General features: G+C 47.2%; 1 protein-coding gene across 3 annotated transcripts in view; it reads right to left on the bottom strand.

The window, feature by feature from the left end:
• The window catches only part of INPP4B (inositol polyphosphate-4-phosphatase type II B), a 2,612,828-nt gene that overhangs the window by 202,311 nt on the left and 2,390,022 nt on the right, over nt 1-20,495 (bottom strand). For all 3 annotated transcript variants that reach the window (XM_086962227.1, XM_086962225.1, XM_086962226.1), the window contains one exon: nt 12,819-12,973. In XM_086962227.1, coding sequence (XP_086818353.1) covers nt 12,819-12,973 — 155 coding nt within the window. The remainder of the gene's footprint in view (nt 1-12,818; nt 12,974-20,495) is intronic.

Below are 20,495 nucleotides of genomic sequence, written 5' to 3'. Positions count from 1 at the left end.
TTCAGACAGGGACTGTGGTGTGGGGCATCTCCAAGAACAATACACCAATGGTTTAATTTTCCCAAAGGCATGTTGCCATCATGGTATGCTACACCGGACGGAATGCCTTGAAATGAATTGCTATGGAGACTATTTATGTACTGCTCTGAACAGTAGGGGGTTCTTTGGCCACTCTTCAGAGACATTTTAAGGCATGGGCAACGTAGGCTCTGGCCCAGGGCCTGCGCCTTTCACAGGGCCCTCTCATGGACCCAGCTCTGTTATGCAGAGCCTAGTCCTGATGACCTTGAATAATTCTTAAAGAGATTGTTGTGAAATACCACTTTCCTTTCATTTATTTTTTAATGTGGGTATGTGTGTGATTCTATTACATACATTTTGCTGAGAAATGTTGTGTTTATATTTAATGCAACATCCATAAAAAGTTTTTTTTTTTAGATAAAAACATAACCTCACATATGAGAAATTGGAGAGCGTCACAGAAATTATCAGCAGTAATATTAATGAGCTGCTGTTGTGTTACAATATTGAAAACATAGGTCACTATCCCTGAATATTAGACATAAACACATTTAGAATTTGTAACCGTGTGCCTGTGCACTGTCAGTGACCTGGCCAAAGAGGGCATGAAAGAGCTGAAATTGGATCAAAATTCAAAGCTGTTCAGAACAAGGTCCCCAAAATACGTTTGGCCCAGGGCCCCCAAAATCTTTAAGATGCCCCTGTCACCCTCAGCTTTTTACTCCTCAGCTCAAGAGACCTGGAGTTCCCTAATCTCAAGAAATAGCAGATCTGCTTTGACAGAAAGTAAGATAATTAGATATAACGCTCTCTTAGAAAAACTGTTCCAAAGCTCGACTGATCACTCTGTACTTTAATTCCTGTTCTCAGAAGAGTAATAATTTTAGCGGTGCATGCATTCTTTTTCAATGGATGCATCTGTCTGTGGCACGGCGCCCAGAAAAAGAGCCACTCGAAGTGATTCTTCAGTTTTACATTGCGGAGCTGCTTCTGCAGCGATTCCGTGCTCGAGACACTGTTAAATTATTGGCAGTTAATAATCCATCTATGTTGTATGATGCATCGGTGCTCGGGAACATTGATGTCATTCCTCCAGGGGCCTCATTAGCAGCGAAACCTTTAGCTTCCGTCTGCAGAACGTACACGCACATCCGATCCTGTCACGTTTAGCAGGAACACAAATTCGCATGTCTCTGCCGCTGTTATGATGAATCAATACTCCTCTCTAACCTCCACAACGCTGCAGAGTTTTATAATGTGAAACGAATACACACTTGATACTTTTCGATCTTTTATTGCTTTTACATCAACGGTGTTTTTTTCTTGTGCAGCACCGCAATATACATTGGGAATGGGGCTATAAATAAATTACCCTTGCTTCGTCAATAACCATTATTGTGACGTGCCACATTGCATCAGGCTGAAAGTGGATGCTGGGTTGCCACTGTCCCGCTAACGAAGCTGTCGTTTTCCCATTGTTTTGACTTTATCATTTGATCTTCTGGACTTCCTACATGGATGGATCCGCTCCCCAGCTTCCCTGCAAAGTTGGCCACTGGGGGAGCTAGGTGGCTCTCCGACTTTCCAGCTGGGTGGAAATCTCGACGAATGCACATTACCATTTGCATTTCTAGATGGTTTCCACGGGGGTGATTTTGCTTAAATCAAAACGACAGGTAGTAGTAGTAGTAACAAGCTTTATTTCGATATAATTCGTATATCTCAAAAAGCATTACAAATCAATAAAAACAGTAAAAGGTTCAGTGCATAGATAAAAACATACAGTTCATAGTAAGAATGACATAGGAATTGCACATAAAAACAGACTAAAATAGATGTTTATACAAGATACAGGAGCCTGCAGGATCTAACTCGCCATGCCCAACCTAGAAATTTGGCGAGGCCACAAGCAAATAGGGGACGAGGGTCTGATCTTAAAATTCGTAGAGCCTCCTTATGCGATCTGTTACCAAGGCTCCTACAGAGTGGCTTAAGCCATTTGCGGCGTGGGGTAGCATAGGCTGGGCATTCGAACAGTAGGATAGGTACTGACTCAGGCCTGTTCGCACAGAAGGGGCAAAAGGGTGTCGTCTGTTCCGGGACCTTCCAGCTAGCAGTCAATTTCCCCACTGGGAGTAAGCCCACCCTGAATTTAAAGTATAGTGCCCTGTCCCAGGTTTTTGAGATCATATCCATATATTGTTCACAAATGGGCACCTCCTTAACCATCAAAAATTCCACAGTCGTTCTACAGAAGTTGGCCTTGCTATTTCTACCATCAGTCACCCAACTCCAGTATAACTTCTTCAGAATTGACTTGGACGGGGCAGATCTATTACACCAAGCATCTTCAAGGCCCAGGTCAAAAAGGAGGCGCTTAACTTCCTTTAGCCAACGACCCTTAGACCAGCCAGGTGTTAGGAGAAGTTCCCTTAAGCCCTCTGCATAACTGGACAGTTCTGGGACCCTCCAGATCCGTGCCCATAAAAGAAGGGGGCGCAGCCTTGCCAGATCACGAATGGGCCGAGTACCCGCATCTAAGAGAAGTGGAAGTGATGGTGTGCTATACGGGAGGCCCATAAGATCTTTATGGAATTCATTTTCTGAGCGGGACAAGAAATCTACATTCTGCACACCCCAAAGTTCTGCCCCGTACAAGGCTGCACTCACCTCTCTGGCCCTATAGATGTCCAGTACAGGAGCAATAGGTTTAAGTGAAGAAGCACGTTGTTCCCTAAGGAGGGCCCCCACCACCCTCTTGTGGGTCAACAACATCCGCCTGAAGGTATTAGAGCTCATTCTACCAGAGCTAAATCTTCTTTTCTGCTTTGGCTAGAGGGGTACCTGTGGTAGACATCTGTAAGGCAGCAACTTGGGCCTACCTCCACACTTTCGCCAGCCATTACTGCTTAGATTCTGAGGTTAGGAGGGACGGGCATTTTGCACTTTCTGTGCTGCAAGATTTGTTGGTATAGGTAGATGGACATCCTCCTCTAGGAGATTCAATTCAAAAGGTGAGGGATCCACAGGCAGATGTATCCATCAGAAGAACAAGTTACGCTTTTTCTGGTAGATACAGTATCTGCCTGTGGATTCCTCACTGACACACCTGCCTCCCCGTTGTCCACTTGCATATACCGAAAAATGTTCTTATTGTTTGACATTCTTGTTATTCATATGTCATTTGCTTGCAATTGAGTTTGTTGTTAGTAAATGCTCTGTGTGTATACTTGTATTATGTTGTCAGTCCACCCGTTCGCCTCGAGTGCACTGAAAAAAATGGGTGGAACTGATGTCAGCACGCCGACGAGGTCTTCTTATCGCTCCGGTGACGTCATATGGAGTAAAGAGGTTTTAAGGCTCAAGGTTGGCTAATCTATATTGGTAGTAATACATTTGTAGGGCTCAGAGATGGGTAGAGCATAAGAGTAGCAAGGAGTTTTTACAGCTCATGGATAGGTACTGTAGAGGGGTAGTAAGAACCTTTTAGAGTTAATGGAATGTTAGTGTAAAATATTAAATCAAAATTAAAGAAAATATTAATTTGGTACAGTTCAAATATTATAAATATTTTAAAATATACATTTAAATATATTAGTTACATTAGGTGTTAGTCCTGTCAGTCTAGGGTCATCCTACCCCTTCCCAACTTTTTGCTTTCCTCCTCTATTTTTGCTGATCTCGTTTCTGCTCGCCTTGGGCCTCTGCACACTTTACCACTGCTAACTAGTGATCTGCTCGTTCCTTAAAACCTGGTAACATTGGCTTAAACCCAACTGGCATATTTAATTTACTTTTACATCCCAAGTAAAGTGGCACTGCATGTGCCCAAGGCCTGTAAATTAAATGCTACTAGTGGGCCTGCAGCACTGATTGTGCCACCTACTTAAGTAGCTCTTTAAACATCCTCAGACCTGCCTTTGCAGCCTATGTGTGCAGTTTAACTTCTTGTGCACGTGGCAAAATAAACCTATTGACAGTGCACCAAACCTTCTTTTTTATATGTTGAGAGGGGATATGATGTGGTGCAGCAGCCAGAGTTCCCGACTCAGAAGCTGGGGATCCGGTTTCGAGACTTGGTGTAGGCCCAACATTCTGTGATTCTGGGCAAATCACTTAATCTCCCCGTGTTTATGGACAGTGCCTGGATAACCTCATGGGTGATAAGCCATGCTATGTAAATCTGCAAACTTATTAACTACATAGAAGTCACCCCTAGGGTATGCCCTAGACAGCCCAGAGGGCTAGGTGCAGTGTAGGTAAAAGGTAGGACATGTACATTTGAGTTTTACATGTCCGGGTAGTAAAAAAAACTCTTACATTCGTTTTTCATTACTGCTCTCCCTTAAAACTAAGATTGGAATTACTTTATTACATTTATTAAGCTGTAATTTCTAAAAAAGAGAAGGCACCCAGTTCATATTTGGTGTCTCTGGAATCAGAATGAAAAAGTCAGATTTTACATTACAATTCTGAAGATATCACTTTTAGAAAGTTGGCATTTTCCTGCCTGAGCTCTTAAGTGCCTCTAGCCTCTACCTGGGTTACATGACTGGGTGTAACTAACAATTAATTATTCCTCCTAGACAGCCACACACAATAGGGAGCTTAGGTGTGCCTGGATGGGCCATCACTGGCAGGATGGGAGAGAGGAGCTTGGGCACAGCCCCACTTAAACCTAAAAGGCTATGTCCTGCATCCACACAAAGGGCTGCGGGCCCCCTGTAGTTAGTCTGGAGCCAGAGCAGGGAAGGCAAGATGCCTGAGGACTTCAAAAGGAAACCTCCAGGAGCTTCTCCCCACTTCGAAGGCACAACTGAGTATACATACTGTACCTCACACACCAACTTCAATACACTTCTGGACCTGTGGATACTCTGCCACTTAGAAGGACTGCTGTGCTGCTGAAGGACTGCCACTCTGCTGGAATAATGCATTGCTGTGCTGTTGCCTGCTATCTTGGCCTGCTGCCCTCCTGCCTGGATGAGAAGGACTAGATCTGCATCTCTTCATCCCAGAACCCCAAAGTGACTCCAAAGACTAGTTGGCTGACTTGAGCCGCAGGCTTCTAATAACCTTGCACTTGGACTCTGCCATCTGTGAGTCTAACGTGCCAAGTGGTGCTGCCCCAGTCGTGTACCATTGGAAGTGGGCCTAAGGTGCCTCCGTGGATCCAGAGGAAGTTACGAATCTTCTCTGCTGCATGGCACAGCTCTGAGCAGTACAAATGCTTCGCCACTCGTCACGGCATCGAAACAGACACTGCGCAACATATCCTTGGTGCAGCGCCCTCATCAACAGCAGCCTCTAAGACAGCGATTGACTCTGCATCATAGCTGCTCGGAGACGATGCATCGCCCTGATTGCATGATGCTTCCCCGACTTTGGACTTTTTGAAAGCCCTCGTCAACAGGACTTTATTTACAACACAGCAGGACCTCGCACCAACCTTGTCAGAACTTGGGACCAATGCTTTGCTCCTACTGTGCGATGCATCTGGGACGAGGATCCTAGCAATGCTCCACAAACCAAGATTGAAGGTTTTTTGTTCAGCAGGCCTCAGTGAGTCCCTGTAGCTGGCCCACATGCCATCACGGTCGGTCTGAACTTGTGACTTTGTCAATGTCCTATAGAACGAGATATCCACAGTTAGCGCTTTCTGACCCTTGGCACTATTTTTACTAAAATAGTTAAAACTGAATATTTCCAGGTCTGCTAATTGACTTATTTTCGTTTTGGTCTTGTTTTATTTATTTATTATTTGTGAAGCAGTTACGCTCATTTTTCTGTGGTTTTGCAGCATTGTAAGGACCAATTACCTGATCAATTGGTACCCACTGTATCCGTTTCAGACAAGCGAAATGTTTTAAGTACCATCTGCATATACCAATGAGATACCTTTGGACTTGCAAGGCGCAAGTTGGTGTTTGCACACTGTGTGAATGCAAACCTCAAGAACATCAGCCACTGCTAAAAAAATAATGCCTGGGCACAATATAGCTTTCGGTGAACCTCAATATGATCAATTTAAAACTCTTCGGAGATCTACCAAAGCAAGGCTCACTCCTCCCAGGAAGCATGTGTCTGAAAACAATACATTGGCCATGTTGCCATTGCTTAAAAACAATCCAATGGAATTTTCGTAAATACTGAACATACAATTTTTCAAGCTACGATGACAGCTTGGCGGCTGAAAACAAGATCTGCTCCCCCGCTGATCTTAAGTACAAGTCTCTGCTGAATCAGCCTTCGCAGCAATTAATGAGATTTAGACAATTATTTTGATGCATGTCCCTGCTGCGGGCCATAAGCAATTATTCATTCTACTACAGGACCTAACACATGATATCCTATAATTATCTTGTAAAGAATCTGTGAAGGAGTCTGGTTGGGGGAGTGCTGTTGAACTGAGGAAAATGGCTTGACTAGAATTATAAACTGAATACTGAATGTCTCAATTATGCAGAATATGAGTTTAACCTTCTGAATGCTTAACGTTTAGGCAACACGTGTTGTATATTTTTGTTTTATAATTGCCTTATTTAGATTACAAGTACGAGTGCTTTTATCAGTTTCAGCAGGTCCCCTTCAAATGCTGGACTGATGTAGGGAGGAATGAAGGCAAACTGGAAGTTGTACAACATAGGATTACATTTCTTCTAAGGGAAAAGACCACAATGAAATATCTTTTTCACATAGCCTAAATAAGAGAATAGTCTGATTAGGGAAACGTCCTTTAGGACGAAGCCGGATTCACACTGAGCCTTCACAGCGTTGACAACAGAACAAATGCGTCTTTAGCACGCAATCGTTCTGCACGCAAGTCGTTACAAGGACATGCTTTCAGCCGGGCGCAAGGGCAGGACCGGACTGGCCGTTGCAGGCACCGGGCAATCCCCCGGTGCGCCGCAAGGGTGGGGGCCGGTTTTGGGCCCCTGGGCCGTTTTTGATACAAAAACGGCCCTGTAACAAAATCGGTCGAAAACCGCCCAGGCAAAGAGCGCGGTCGCACCCCCAACACTCCCCCCCTCTGCCCGGGGGAGGGGTAGGGGACGGGGGCAGCCGAGCACTTTGCCAGGGCCGGTTTTGGTTCCCAGTCCGTCCCAGCGCAAGGGTGAAGTGGTGTTGGAATTAAAGTCCTACACCTTAACTACTGTTTCGCAGACTGGAGTTGGAATAGTAAATTAAACTGTTCCAATATCCAGCGCATCCCTAAGGCAAGCCATTAAAATGACTTGCGTGCATAACAAATGCGCATTAAAGACGCATTCGTTCCAATGACAGTGTTCTTATGGCGTGAAAAACGTATGCGGAATTCCATGATACATTCATCTGATTATGACATGGGCGTTCAACATAGCACACAGGGTGAGAATATTTGCAATTAAAACCTAATGCAAATATTCATTAGGTAGGCATGTTACTTTGGCTGGTGGTAGAATCTGACAAACTATCAATCAGCCAAGTAAAGCCAAATGTCTGCCAAGCATCCGGTTGCATCCAGCCAGATGTCTTGGAATGCTGAGAGCCCCAGAGAAAGAAGAGAGGCAGAGGTTGCAAGCACTGGCCTAGGCCTGTCCCACCAACTGCACAACCTCTAACCATAGTCTTTGCACCGCCTTTCCTCCATCTCTCCATCTCTCCTACCAAGAGGTCTGTTTTTGGAGGGAATGAGAGGAAGAGGCAATATCTCTGTCTTGTAAAGCACCCTACTTTTCATGTCACACTTGGCTGTGTGTCTTCATCCAGTGTCATTGATGGCTGCACCCATAAACTTTAATATTCTGCTTTAAATGATTCCCTGATTCAGAAATTCGAAATTATGTTGCAATGTAACCCGGAGTTTTAGTGAGTCTTAGCTTTAAAAGCACCTTTCATGCATTATTTCTGATTCAATTTTAGGCTGCAAACGACCAGATTGTACAAGGTGCAGTCTGGGCCACTGTTAAAAGGTATATTTTTTTTAAACGTAGTGGTAGTAAAAGGTTGAACTCAAACACTGCAATCAGTTTTGAGGTGAAGTAAGGTACTAAGAACATTATTTAGGTCTTAGATGGTTTCGACATTGGCAGACTGATGGCCCTAGTGCTTTTCTTTCTTCGGTTTATATGGATGCTTATGTAACTACAATGTACAATATTTAAATGAAACAAAATGCAAAGCTAAAAAGACATGCTAAAAACTAATGCAAACGAAGAACCAGCACCGCGAAGGCCCTGCCGGTTGATTACCAAGGAAAACAAGAGCAGTGACATTAAGGACAGGACTAGTGAAGTCCATCTCATCAGGGGTGTGAACTGACTGACAATGTGCAGGTTTCAGTCCAAATGACCTGCTATTTCTGCCTTTATCCAAAATCCACTCAAACCTCAACTCACATATGGGTGGCCTCACCTGATGACGAATATATATTATTTTATTTAAAGCTAATTCAACACACTTAGCAGTGACCATGCGTCCATGCGTTAAATGGACAACACAGCAAAAAAGCATGGTTAAATCGCGCCGAGAACTTGACAATATCACTGTGCCATTTGCTTGCACTTCAGTATGTACGGCTCGTATCTTTTTTTCCTGTCGGCAAAGGGAGCAGCACGTAAAAAAGCGTTTGACAGCTTTTAATTACAAGCCCTTGATTGGATTTCTTCTGTTAGGATTGTACCTGTGTTCTCTAGCCCTCAATTTTATGGGCCCAGGGGGTTTAAATTAACTATTAGCATCAGTCAACAGCAGCCAAAACTTGCTTTGTTATTCTTTTATCGATGGCAACAGGAGCTAATAAGAACTGACCCCCAAAGCAATTTAAAATGGTCACAGACGATGCATGCCTGTCTGTTCTCAATTGTTTCTTAGACTTTTATTCCAACAAAAAGTTCCTGAACATTCAAACAAAAGACCATTTCCGATTGCTGGAATGGCACCCTTAATTGTGCAACTACTATAGATCTAGACCTACACGGGGCGCCTTTCTCTCGCCTACTCTGAGCCAAAGACAGTATGAAAATCAGTCCTGTTCCCGCAAATGAGTGCTGATCCCCAAAACTTGCACAAACTAGGCGCTGCATTAATGGCCACTCCATATCAATGCGGATTACGAAGAAGTTCCTGCCTGCTTGTCCTGGTCACTGTGGACATCAAGACTTTCTATCCTCAAGAGGTGACTGTCCTGATTAAAACAGACTGAAAATCAACCCGTGCTCAAGCTTTCCGCCCTGTTTCCAATTTCACCAATCACCTACCATCTCACTTGTCACTTCCCTCCTATCCACGTTCTTTCAGGTAGGAGAAAGTAATGCGCCTTTGACAAGCATTCCAGGCGCTAGGTTTCATTTGGAATAACACGATCCAAGCCTCCAACCATAATATTGAGCGTTGAACGGGGACTTCCTTGTTCATCAGTTCTGATAATCTCATTGCAAAAGCAGCCATCAGACACTTGTCTATGACAATGACATTCAGCAGCTAGGGCCATGAAAGAGTTAAATGGTCAGCTTAGCTTAGTAGTCACATCCCACAACAATGAGTAGAGTTTATTCTTGACATATAGATCATGTTGTTTCTACTTGGAGGAAAAGAAAAGCAAAGCTATCAAAGCAACTCCCCTCTTCTAGGCTCTGCTTTTGCTTCTTTTTCTTGCTCAACACAACTTCTTCCCACAGAATAAAGAATCTGCCCAGCCTATCCCTCCAAACTTACTGAGACGCACAGAGAGTATCCGGGTGGCATCACACTCATTACCCCCTCTTAAAATTGGTCTCTTTCTATGCTCTCTGCATCGTATTTGCAGCTATCCCAAATGGGGGGCAATGTATGGTACAAGCTGCAGTGGCCTTCTGACCAGATCCCTGTCAAATTAAGCACTGGTACCAGCTGCATGGTACCTGCCTGTACATAATGGTTCCATGTATGCTTATAGAAACAACGGGGCATATTATCAAGGGGGTTTATCTCCGCTTTTTTGGCTTTAAAAGCCAAGAAAGCGGAGATACAATTATCTCCCTATTACCTAGCAGTTGCTAACACCAGTTAGCGACAGCTAGTAGGAGATAACGACCATCTTGGGCCCCGTTTTGCATGTCAGTGATATTTATCAGTAATGACATGCAAAGTGGGCGTGCCAAGATGTTAGCGACTGGAAACAGTCGCTAACATCGCTATCTCCTATTACCAACTTTTGGAGATATTCGCGCTAAGCGCAAATATCTCCACAATGCCCCTGAGCAGTTCTTAGCCATGTTATCCAATGGTAGGTGGATAACATGGCTAAGAGCATTAGCTCAGTAATGCATGAATATCGCTGACTTTTCAGCGATATTCATGCATTTCGGCCGATTTTTATCGCTTAGGAGATATACCTTGATAATAGCAAGGTTCCTAAGCGATAAAAATCGCCGCAGCTCGGCGATAAATATATCGCTGCTAAACCAACATAGCAATAATTATCACTAGTTGTTGGTAATATGCCCCAACATTCTTAGATTGTTTATAGCTTTTACTCTGTGTGACTACTCTGCATGAAACATTCCGACAGCAAAATATGTCCACCTAGACTTGAGCTTGAAACATTTTATGCAGATTTCTAAAGTGGGGTGGGCATTACAGAGTTCCCATTGTTGCGCTTTTAATGAAATCCCATTAGGGAATTTGTGATAGCTGAGAAAGCAGAAGCTCCATGTACTGTTAATAGAGGTGCAGCAGCACTGGCCACCGCATGTGGTTGAAAGGCATGCAGCTGCCTAGTTAAAGCACAATTTTCATAGGTTAAACGCTTGCAAAAGTCTCAGACGCTGGCAACTGCTCAGGACACATTCCAGCTCACTATCACACTGCAGACTGGGGCCACCTTACGCAAATCAGACTTGGGACCGATTTATAAGTTGGAGGTCTGTATACTCCGTTGTGACAGAGTATAGACACCGATGGAGTATACACACCACTAACATAATGGCTAAGCCGGTGACATTGCCAAACCTCTTTGACGGCCTCACTGAGTAAGGGCTGTCAGAGAAATGGCTACATGGCCAACTGCCCAATTTAGATGGGCGGACATGTAGCAATTTTTTTATTGTCCGTCACCGCTAGGCAACCCTGGCAGTGAGGGACAGTAAAATGTCAATAATGCTCCCCCGCTCACTATCACACTGCAGACTGAGGCCGCCTTATGCAAATCAGACTTGGGACCGATTTATAATTTGGAGGTCTGTATACTCCGCCGTGACAGAGTATAGACACCGATGGAGTATACACACCACTAACATAATGGCTAAGCCGGTGACATTGCCAAACCTCTTTGACGGCCTCACTGAGTAAGGGCTGTCAGAGAAATGGCTACATGGCCAACTGCCCAATTTAGATGGGCGGACATGTAGCAATTTTTTTATTGTCCGTCACCGCTAGGCAACCCTGACCGTGAGGGACAGTAACATGTAAAAAATGCTCCCCAGCCATGGGAGATGACTTCTATGGTGAGGAGACCATTTTTTTATTTTGAAAAAAAAATCCTGTTTTGGGATTTTTTTTTTCAAAATAAAAAAAACTAAACTTTTTGGTGAAGGGCTACGTCAGCCCCTCATGCTGATGCAACCCTGCACCAAACAGTGATATGCATTGACAGGAACTGCAGTGACTGCAGTTTCTGCTAATGCTTTATAAACAGCCATCCAATTGGGCCATCATTTATAAATTTGGTGGGCGGTCCTTCCACCAGAGGGATGGAGTAATTTACTTTGTCCCCCTGGAGGAACAACGGGCCATCTGCCATTATATAAATTAGCCCTTTGGTCCTGTTCCAGTCCAGGAGCAATCCAGTCTAAACTGTGGGGCCAGAGTTTCTTCGAACGGGAAAAAACAAGGAACCCCAGAGCATCTTCTGCCTTGTACCTGCTAGACACAAACACAATTCTGTGCTCAGGAGGAACTAAGGTCAGGTGCTGGGCTCAGGGCAATTTATGGATGACAACACTTGTGCCCAGCAACTGCAGACAACAGCAGCTGATCATGTCTAGTTGGTTCTCCACAGGGCACAAGTCGTAAAAAAAGAAGTGGGGAGACGCTGTCACCGGAAGTGACGTCACACCAGGAAGGGACGTCACGAAAGGTGCCGGGCTCCACCTCCCAGAAAGGCCAAAGAGTGAAGTCTAGTTGTTTGGCAGGGGGGACGGCGTCCCCCCGGTAAAATAAGTGGGGGGACGCCGTCCACCCACGTGGTACCCCGACTCGAGCCCTGGTTCTCTGACCAGTACCTACAAGCATGGCAAAGGATGTAGTATGCAAGGTACTAGAAGTATGCGCTGGGCATATCAAAGATATTCCCAGAAAAGGTGGAGGGTGCATTAGGATTAGGCTGTTCATGAACATCTTTGTCTCTTTTCCCCAGACAGATGCTCTTGCAAAGAGAAATTAGCAGCCAATGTAGCTGTACTCGCTGAATAAGCATTCTGAACAAAAAGCTCACTGAATTGTGTCTTGATAATTCCAACTTCAGGAGCAAACATAAGTAGATCTTTTTTCTGGGTGTATCCAAAAAGTCGGGCCCTAATCAAATCTTTCTTGCATGAGGGTTGGAAACGAAAATAACTCACATTTTATTAAACATAATATGTTGCTTTCTCTGTGGCATGGCCTTCACTTGTGTCATTTTCATTCAATACAATAAAATGGGAAATCATTTGGTGTCCGACTTCTTAGATTCACTTGTATAAGCACAGGCACCAATGGAACGTATTGACGATTGTACGCCTGTTTATCGACAAAGTAAGAACATCTATATACAAGTGCCCAGAAGGGGCGCGGCCTACCTCCGCATGCAGTCGAGGGCGCGGATGAAGTAGTCCCTGTGCAGCTCATGCTCGTCCCTCAAGATGGAGCACTGTTCCAGCGTCACCGACATGGACGTTCTGTCCTTGGCACTTTTACAGCAGGTGAAACGAATTCCGTTCATTTTGCGACAAATCTGCAGTACAAAAAGAAATCAATAACCTCATTAACGGAAGGAGTCAGTGCCCACCGTGAGCCAAACTGCAATCCCCTTGGCTGCAAATGCAGCAATTCTGTGGAAAATCTCAATTAGCGACTGGTAATTTAGCAGCCTCTGCTTGTAAGGACACCGGTGGAACGCGCATTTCTGCTTGCAGGGTCACCCTTCTCATATTAGGTCATTCCTCGCATGGGGACAGTCCACCTACCATTGCATTGATCTGCCCCTGGATTTCTAATGAGAGGGAAGCGCTTTGGCTTTTCCTGGAGACACGTGATAGAGGGCCTTTGACATACTAACGAAGTGTAGCACTGACAGTGAAAAGAAGGAGCCAATGAAAGATTGTGCTCTGCATCATTTGCATAAATGTGCTTCTTCTGTGCACTCACCCTTGAGAAATGCTTGACCCAGAGTTCGAGGTATTCGCCTGAAACTTACAGAAATGAAAGACACCACTAATCGCCTTTTCAAAAAGTCAGATTTTTTAAGTCACCCTTAAATCATAAAGTGCAACCTATCTAAGGTATCTTTTATGATGCACTGCACAAATGAAGTTTGTCTTCTTCCCACCGTGTACGATGTGGCAAAATATCACCCTTGGTATGCTGCTTTGAAATGATGCGTAGCCATGCTGGGCCAAGTGAAGGGTCACTGCGCAGTTTTACTCTTCCTGTCTGAGCCATCTATGCCACCCTGTTGGCCAAAAAAGTTCAGTGTGTCAAGACAAGAGCATAAGAAATCCACGTGTAACCTGCGTGTTTCCGATGTGAATTCCTAAAACACTAAAAACTTGGAAAATTAAAGATGCAAGTTTAAAAATAATCCAGAACTATTATATACTAAAATTAAAAGTGAAGCTATGAGACATGGAAGCACACAGTGGTCGATATGTAAAAGGTACGATTTTAGAGAACATAGCAAAGCCCCATTGTGGAGCTTGCAGTAGGTCAGGGGTGGGTGTAAATTGAGCAACGAGGAGAGATTGTGGGATGTAAATGGGAAGTTGGGCCCAATTGCTACATTTTACTGTAGGCTATGTCAATTTCCTGTAACAATAATATTTTAACCAATGAATGGCACACTACCATTCCGCTCAGCTTCCCCAAACCACGCAAACAATCCATATTCTCACTCAGACCTTTTACACAAATATTTTTTGGACACTCTCTTGTGGATCCTGCATCAAAGGTTTAACCCAACTGTTCAGTGTTATATCAGCAGTTTTACTTCCGGGGTCTATACTCGTTATACGAATGGGAAAAAGGAAGAGTGAGTCTGTAAGAAACATTTTGCATATGCACCCAAAGACTTCTTGCTTTTTGTGGACCTTGGAAGCAGGCAGGTTGGACCTGTGGAAAATGAGAGACTGCGTAGCAGCTCCCTGTACTGGCAGAGCCACACGGCCCGTCCACTTACGCACGCACGCATACAGCCTGAGGGCGGAGTAGCCCTCGGGTATAAATAAACGGGCGCGAGACCGCTCGTGGTCTTCCGTCCCTATCTCATAGCTAGTGTCTGAGCGTTATTGTATTGCTATAACAGGTAGGCCCCACTCTGCGGCCTTGGTCACCCTTGCCCATTTCCAGATACCACATTGGCGACGAGGCGGGTCCATTGCCCACGCCTCGCCCCCGCGGACACGCCTGCCGTGTCCCGCGGTGCCGCCTAGTCCGCGCTCGCACTGCCTGCGCTGGAGCCTGCGGCCGGAGAAGTGATCCATTGCTGGTGCTTCGTGCCTGTTGCGGTGCGAGAGGTGAGCCCCCCCCCAGAGGGGTATACTGTACCAGCCAAGGGCCCATGCTACGACGCCTCTGCTACTGAGGCCTAGCCCTATTCGGCCGTCGCCCAGTGCCCTGGCCGGATAGCGCGCAGGAGGAATATCGCTGCGTGCAGCGTTTGTCGGGGGGCTGGTTTGGCCCCCACCGCACCCCGCGGTAGCTCACGCGCCTCGCAAAAGCGGCAAAACAAGCGCGCAGGTTACGCGCCCACATGAGCCAGCTAGCAACAGGAGGAACAGCGTCCACGGGACCGGACCAGCGGCCTCCCTCTCCGCCACCCCGGTCGCCACAGAATACTGGGTCTGTCCAAGCTAGGCCGCCTGCTCAGGCTCAGAATTCCAACGTCACACCCGCCACGCAGGGTCATGCCATGGCGGCCCCGATTCCGCCGTTCAGCGAGTTATCGGAACCTACCACAGCTGCCGCAAGATGGCGCCTCTGGCTTGGACGCATAGAACATTACTTTGTGGGTGTCAGGGAAACCGACAGCAAAGTCAAACGATCGCTCCTGATGTGCTATGGGGGCGATGAGCTCTATGAACTATTTGAGACGCTGCCAAACAGAGGGGACGACAACGACTATGCATCAGCGGTCACGGCCCTCAACTGCCATTTTTAGCCCCGTGCCAACCCGGATTTTGAATGGTTCAAGTTACGCCAGGCCCGCCAGGCGGAGGGCGAGTCCATCGACGTTTTCTATGCGCGGCTGCACAAACTAGCGACGTCATGCGAACTTCCAGACAGGACCCTGGAGATCAGAGCACAACTAATCCAGGGCTGTCGGTCTGTACAACTGCGTCGCCTAATCCTGCGGCAGCCACGCATCAGCCTGGACGAAATCCTCGTGCTGGCGAAATCACATGAGCTCTCTAACGCAAGAGCGGAAGCGATGCAGGCCCCGCTGGACGGACCGATGGCGCCGGCGAAACACGTGTCGGTGAAGGAAGAGCACGTGGACATGATTCGGAGGAGGCCTCCTTTCTCCAGGCAGAAAGGTCAGCCGGCAGCAGCCTCTCGATCAGCATGCGGCAACTTCGGGATGGAGCATTCCCCGAACGGACGGTGTTTCGCATGTGGGAAAGCGTGCTCTAACTGTGGTAAAATGAACCAATTCGCAAAAGTATGCCGCAGCAGCCGCCGCACCGGACCTGCAGGAAGAAGCGCCTCTCAAGGAGTACGTCAACTATCTCTAGACGACCCGGAGCCAGGCAATGACGTGCATCAGACAGCGTTCCAGCTAGAGGAGGACGAAGACAAAGACGTTTTCTTTGTTTCCTTTGTTGGTCGTGACGGATCCAGGAGGAGGCCGCCGCCGATGTGCGAAGTCAGGATCGAGGGTTCCCTGGTGAAGGCACTGATCGACACGGGGACATCGGTGAATGTTATGGACAGTACCCAATACGAACGATTACACCTTCGCCCATCGCCTCTACCCTCAAAAGCCAGAATCTACACATATGACAGTGACGAACCCCTGCCACTGCGGGGAGTGATCGACGTGAAGGTGTCTTGCAACGATCAAACGGTACACACAAAATTCCACATCACCGGGGGTAAGCGGGGCATGCTGCTCAGCTGCCACACTGCGGAAGACCTGCAACTGGTGTTCTTCGTCAATCAAGTACACAAACGACACACAGATGCCATGTTGAGAGACTTCCCGAAACTCTTTCGAGGCCTGAGCTGCCTTAAAGGAAAAGTATTCAAGCTACACATTGATCACACGGTGACACCAACTGCACTACTACATCGGAGGGTGCTGTTCCACCTGCGGCCGCAGTTTGAAAAGGAGCTAAAGAAGCTTGAAAAATTAATAGTAATCGAGAAGGTCTCAGGGCCCACCCCCTGGGTCTCGCCGCTCGTTGTGGCGCCTAAACCCAAGCACCCTGGCGCCATAAGACTATGCGTAGACATGCGCCTCCCAAACAAAGCAGTCAAAATGAAACGTCACCTCACGCCCACTATGGACGACATTGTAGCCGATTTGAATGGGGCCAAATGGTTCTCTAAACTGGACCTGAATGCGGGCTATCACCAGCTTGAACTCCATCCCGATAGCCGTAATATCACAACGTTTTCGACACATGACGGACTCCGCAGATTCAAACGTCTGAGCTTCGGCGTGTCCTCGGCCGCCGAAGTGTTCCAGAATTCAATCACGGAGACGTTGTCAGGATTACCCGGAGTTATCAACTTGAGTGATGACATCTTAGTCTTCTCCAAGACCCTAGAGGAACACCATGGGCACTTGAGGGCTGCTCTTCAGCGTCTAGCAGATCACGGACTCACGTTGCACTGAGAAAAGTGTTCATTCTACAACGAATCTGTCGAGTTCTTCGGCTACATCTTTTCGCGCAACGGATTGAAGGTAGGAAGGCGGAGGCTATCCGCTCTGCTCCGCAGCCATCGTCTGCAACCGAGGTCCACAGCTTCCTAGGGATGGCCACGTACTGTGGCCGGTTCATCCCCAATCTGGCATCCCTATCGGAACCCCTGCGCGCACTCACCAAAGCGGGACAGCCATGGACGTGGTCGGTGAAAGAGGATGACGCGTTCCGAGCCATGAAGGAGGCCCTCATTGATGACAAGGTCATGGCGTATTTCAGACCATATCGGCAGATGGAGCTTGTCGTGGATGCCAGCCCGGCGGGGCTAGGGGCGGTCCTGCTACAAAAGACGGAAGATCACACGTGGGTACCCACGGCGTACGCAAGTCGGGCGCTGACGGCCACAGAAATGCCCTACGCACAAATTGAAAGGGAGGCCCTCGCCATCAAATGGGCATGTCAGTACTTTCACCTGTACCTCTTCGGCCACGAGTTCACAGTCGTGACAGACCACAAGCCGCTGGTTCCACTATTTGTGGGAACAGCCAGACTTGCGCCACCCAGGATTGAAAGATGGGCCGTTCAGCTCCAAACGTACAGATTCGAAGTTGTCTTACGCCCTGGGGCAGACAACCCCGCGGATTTCCTCTCACGCCACCCAGAGCACACCCCCAGAACAGGAGAGCATCAGGACCTGGAGGAGGTGGAAGAGTTTGCCAGGATCCTGTCACAAGAGGCCTGTCCTAAAGCTCTCACAATGGAAGAGATTGGCACTGCTACCGACCAAGATGAGTGCCTCCGTAGGGTGAAACGCACCTTAGAGGATCTCAGTTGGAAACACTTCCTGGATGGTGCCAGTGCTCTGACAACAGCGGAACAGACCTTTCGCCAGCAGATGTGGCGGGCACAAAGTGAGTTAAGCACGGGCCCACATGGAGTGGTTCTGCGGGTTACCACCATCGTTATACCTTCTAGCCTGCAAAAAGAGGTGGTACGCCTCGCCCATCAAGGACATCAGGGCATAGCAAAGACAAGGCCCGGCTGCGGGGAAGGGTGTGGTTCCCCGGCATTGACGCCGCAGTAGAGGAGGAGATCCGTAACTGCCATTCATGTGTGATCACAAGTCAGGAACCTGCGCCACACCCAGTCATCACGGAAGACTTGTGTGACATCCCCTGGTCCAAAATCAGCATCGACTTCGGGTCTTTCCCGGATGGACGCCAAGCCATGGTACTGATTGACTCATGCTCCCGGTTTCCTGTGGTGGAGGTGATCCCATCCACCACCTTCAGCCATGTCAAGCCAGCCCTAGACAGGGTGTTTTCAATGCTAGGTTACCCGGATGAAGTCCGATCGGATAATGGACCGGCGTTTCAGGGCTCTGAGTTCAAGGCGTACTTAACCAGACGAGGAATACACCATCGGAAGATCACACCGCAGTGGCCGCAGGCCAATGGAGAGGTCGAGCGATTTATGAGGACAATGAACCGAGCTTTAAAGATTGGTGTGGAGAAGGGAGAAGTGGCGGAAGAATGTCTGTCGCAGTTCCTAAATGCCTATAGGCAGACACCGCACTGTACCACTAAGTGCGCCCCAGCGCACGTCATGTTCAAGAGACCCCCGCGAGACTGTGTGCCGGTGAGCCCAGCATGGCAGGCATCAGAATTAGATCATGAAGAAACACAAGACCGAAGACGACGCACGAATGAGAGAGCAAGCCGAACAAGAAGAGCTGGAGTACGACCTCTGACTGTCGGCGATCAGGTGGTCCTCAAGTCTCGCCATCATCAGTGGAAATATCAGACAACGTTTGAGCCCGAGATATGGGAGATCGTGAACATCCATGGTACTATGGTGTCAGCGTCCCATGGATCCAGAGTGGTGACGCGAAACATATCGTGGTTCAAGCGGGTGTTGATGAATGGAGCAATCCAGGAACAGGTGGAGGAAGAAATGGAGATGGAAGCGGACCAACCGGCTACCCCTGAGGTAGTCGCCAACCCTCGGGCCAGAGAACCATCACCAGCCCGAGGGGGCGCGGAGTCAAACATCATCCCGCCGGGTCCGGTGGGGGAATCAGCAACCCCGGCAAGCGTACCCGAGGTCGAAGGGCAGCGAAACCAAAGGTACAACCTCCGACCAAACCCAACTCCCAGTCAGCGGCTCCAGGGTTACGCCTGGAGACTACATACTGCAAAGAACTCTAAGTAAGACTGGACTATTCATCTGTGAGTTTGGAGGGATATACTGGAGGAGCCACACGGCCCGTCCACTTACGCACGCACGCACGCACGCATACAGCCTGAGGGCGGAGTAGCCCTCGGGTATAAATAAACGGGCGCAAGACCGCTCGTGGTCTTCGGCCCCTATCTCATAGCTAGTGTCTGAGCGTTATTGTATTGCTATAACAGGTAGGCCCCACTCTGAAGCCTATGTCACCCTTGCCCCATTTCCAGATACCACACTCCCCACTGCAGGTCCCTTTTCCTAAACTGCAGTAACAATATGTATTAAGTGGCATATTTGAAATTGTGGGTCAGTTCAAGTCGGGTGTGAAAAAGGCAAATACCCCAGGTGTGCTTCTGCAAGGCTTTTGCTAGTGACAGGGGCCGGTGGGAGGAAGTGTGGAGGAAAACCCTAGAACATGGATTGAGAAGCAACCTTGTCACACTGAAAGCCAGGCCTCAGTGTTAAAATAAAAAATAAACAGATTTTTGGATAAGAGACTGTAAATTTGGCCCAAGATACACAATTCACCACCGTTTTTAACAGTGTTAAGGCATGTAAAAATATAGGTTACAAAAGTAGCTAAAATAAAATATGACACACCTCCTAATTCGGAACAAGACCACTTTATTCCTTGCTCAATATTCACCCTTGTGGGAATCAGGAAACTAGATGGAATGGTTTACTGTACTTGAATACAATTGATTTGCACCTGCTTCTTCCATCCGACCGAAACTGCATTAATAAGTATTAAAGGTTCATAATAAACCCAATTAGGTGATGTGACCTACCCAGACAAGGGTGTAAGGTATGCTTGCAGTACACTGGCATTTCACTAATATAGTACGTAGTATGCCAAAACTGGAGCTCTGTAGTAACATAAGGTACTGTCTGTGGTGTTTCACCAAAGTACCCCAGCTGAAAGCAACATTGTAGATTAATATTGTCACGAAGTAACTCAGATTTATGACTTAACCTTGTCTCAGGCACACCAGAAGCAAACTGAGCCCTGCCTCTGCAGCATGTTATGCATAATTGGGCATATTTTAACAAAAGTAAAAACAGTGATCCATATTAAACTCAAAAGAATGAAAAGATACAATAGAGACAGCTGAGAATTTGGCACTGCCTAAACTGTCAGGAGCGAAACATCACAGAAATTAACGA

The sequence above is a fragment of the Lissotriton vulgaris genome, chromosome 3_1, assembly GCF_964263255.1.
Source record: "Lissotriton vulgaris chromosome 3_1, aLisVul1.2, whole genome shotgun sequence".
NCBI lineage: Eukaryota > Metazoa > Chordata > Amphibia > Caudata > Salamandridae > Lissotriton > Lissotriton vulgaris.
The sequence above is the reverse complement of the archived record's forward strand: the minus strand, read 5'-3'. Positions and strand labels throughout refer to the sequence as shown.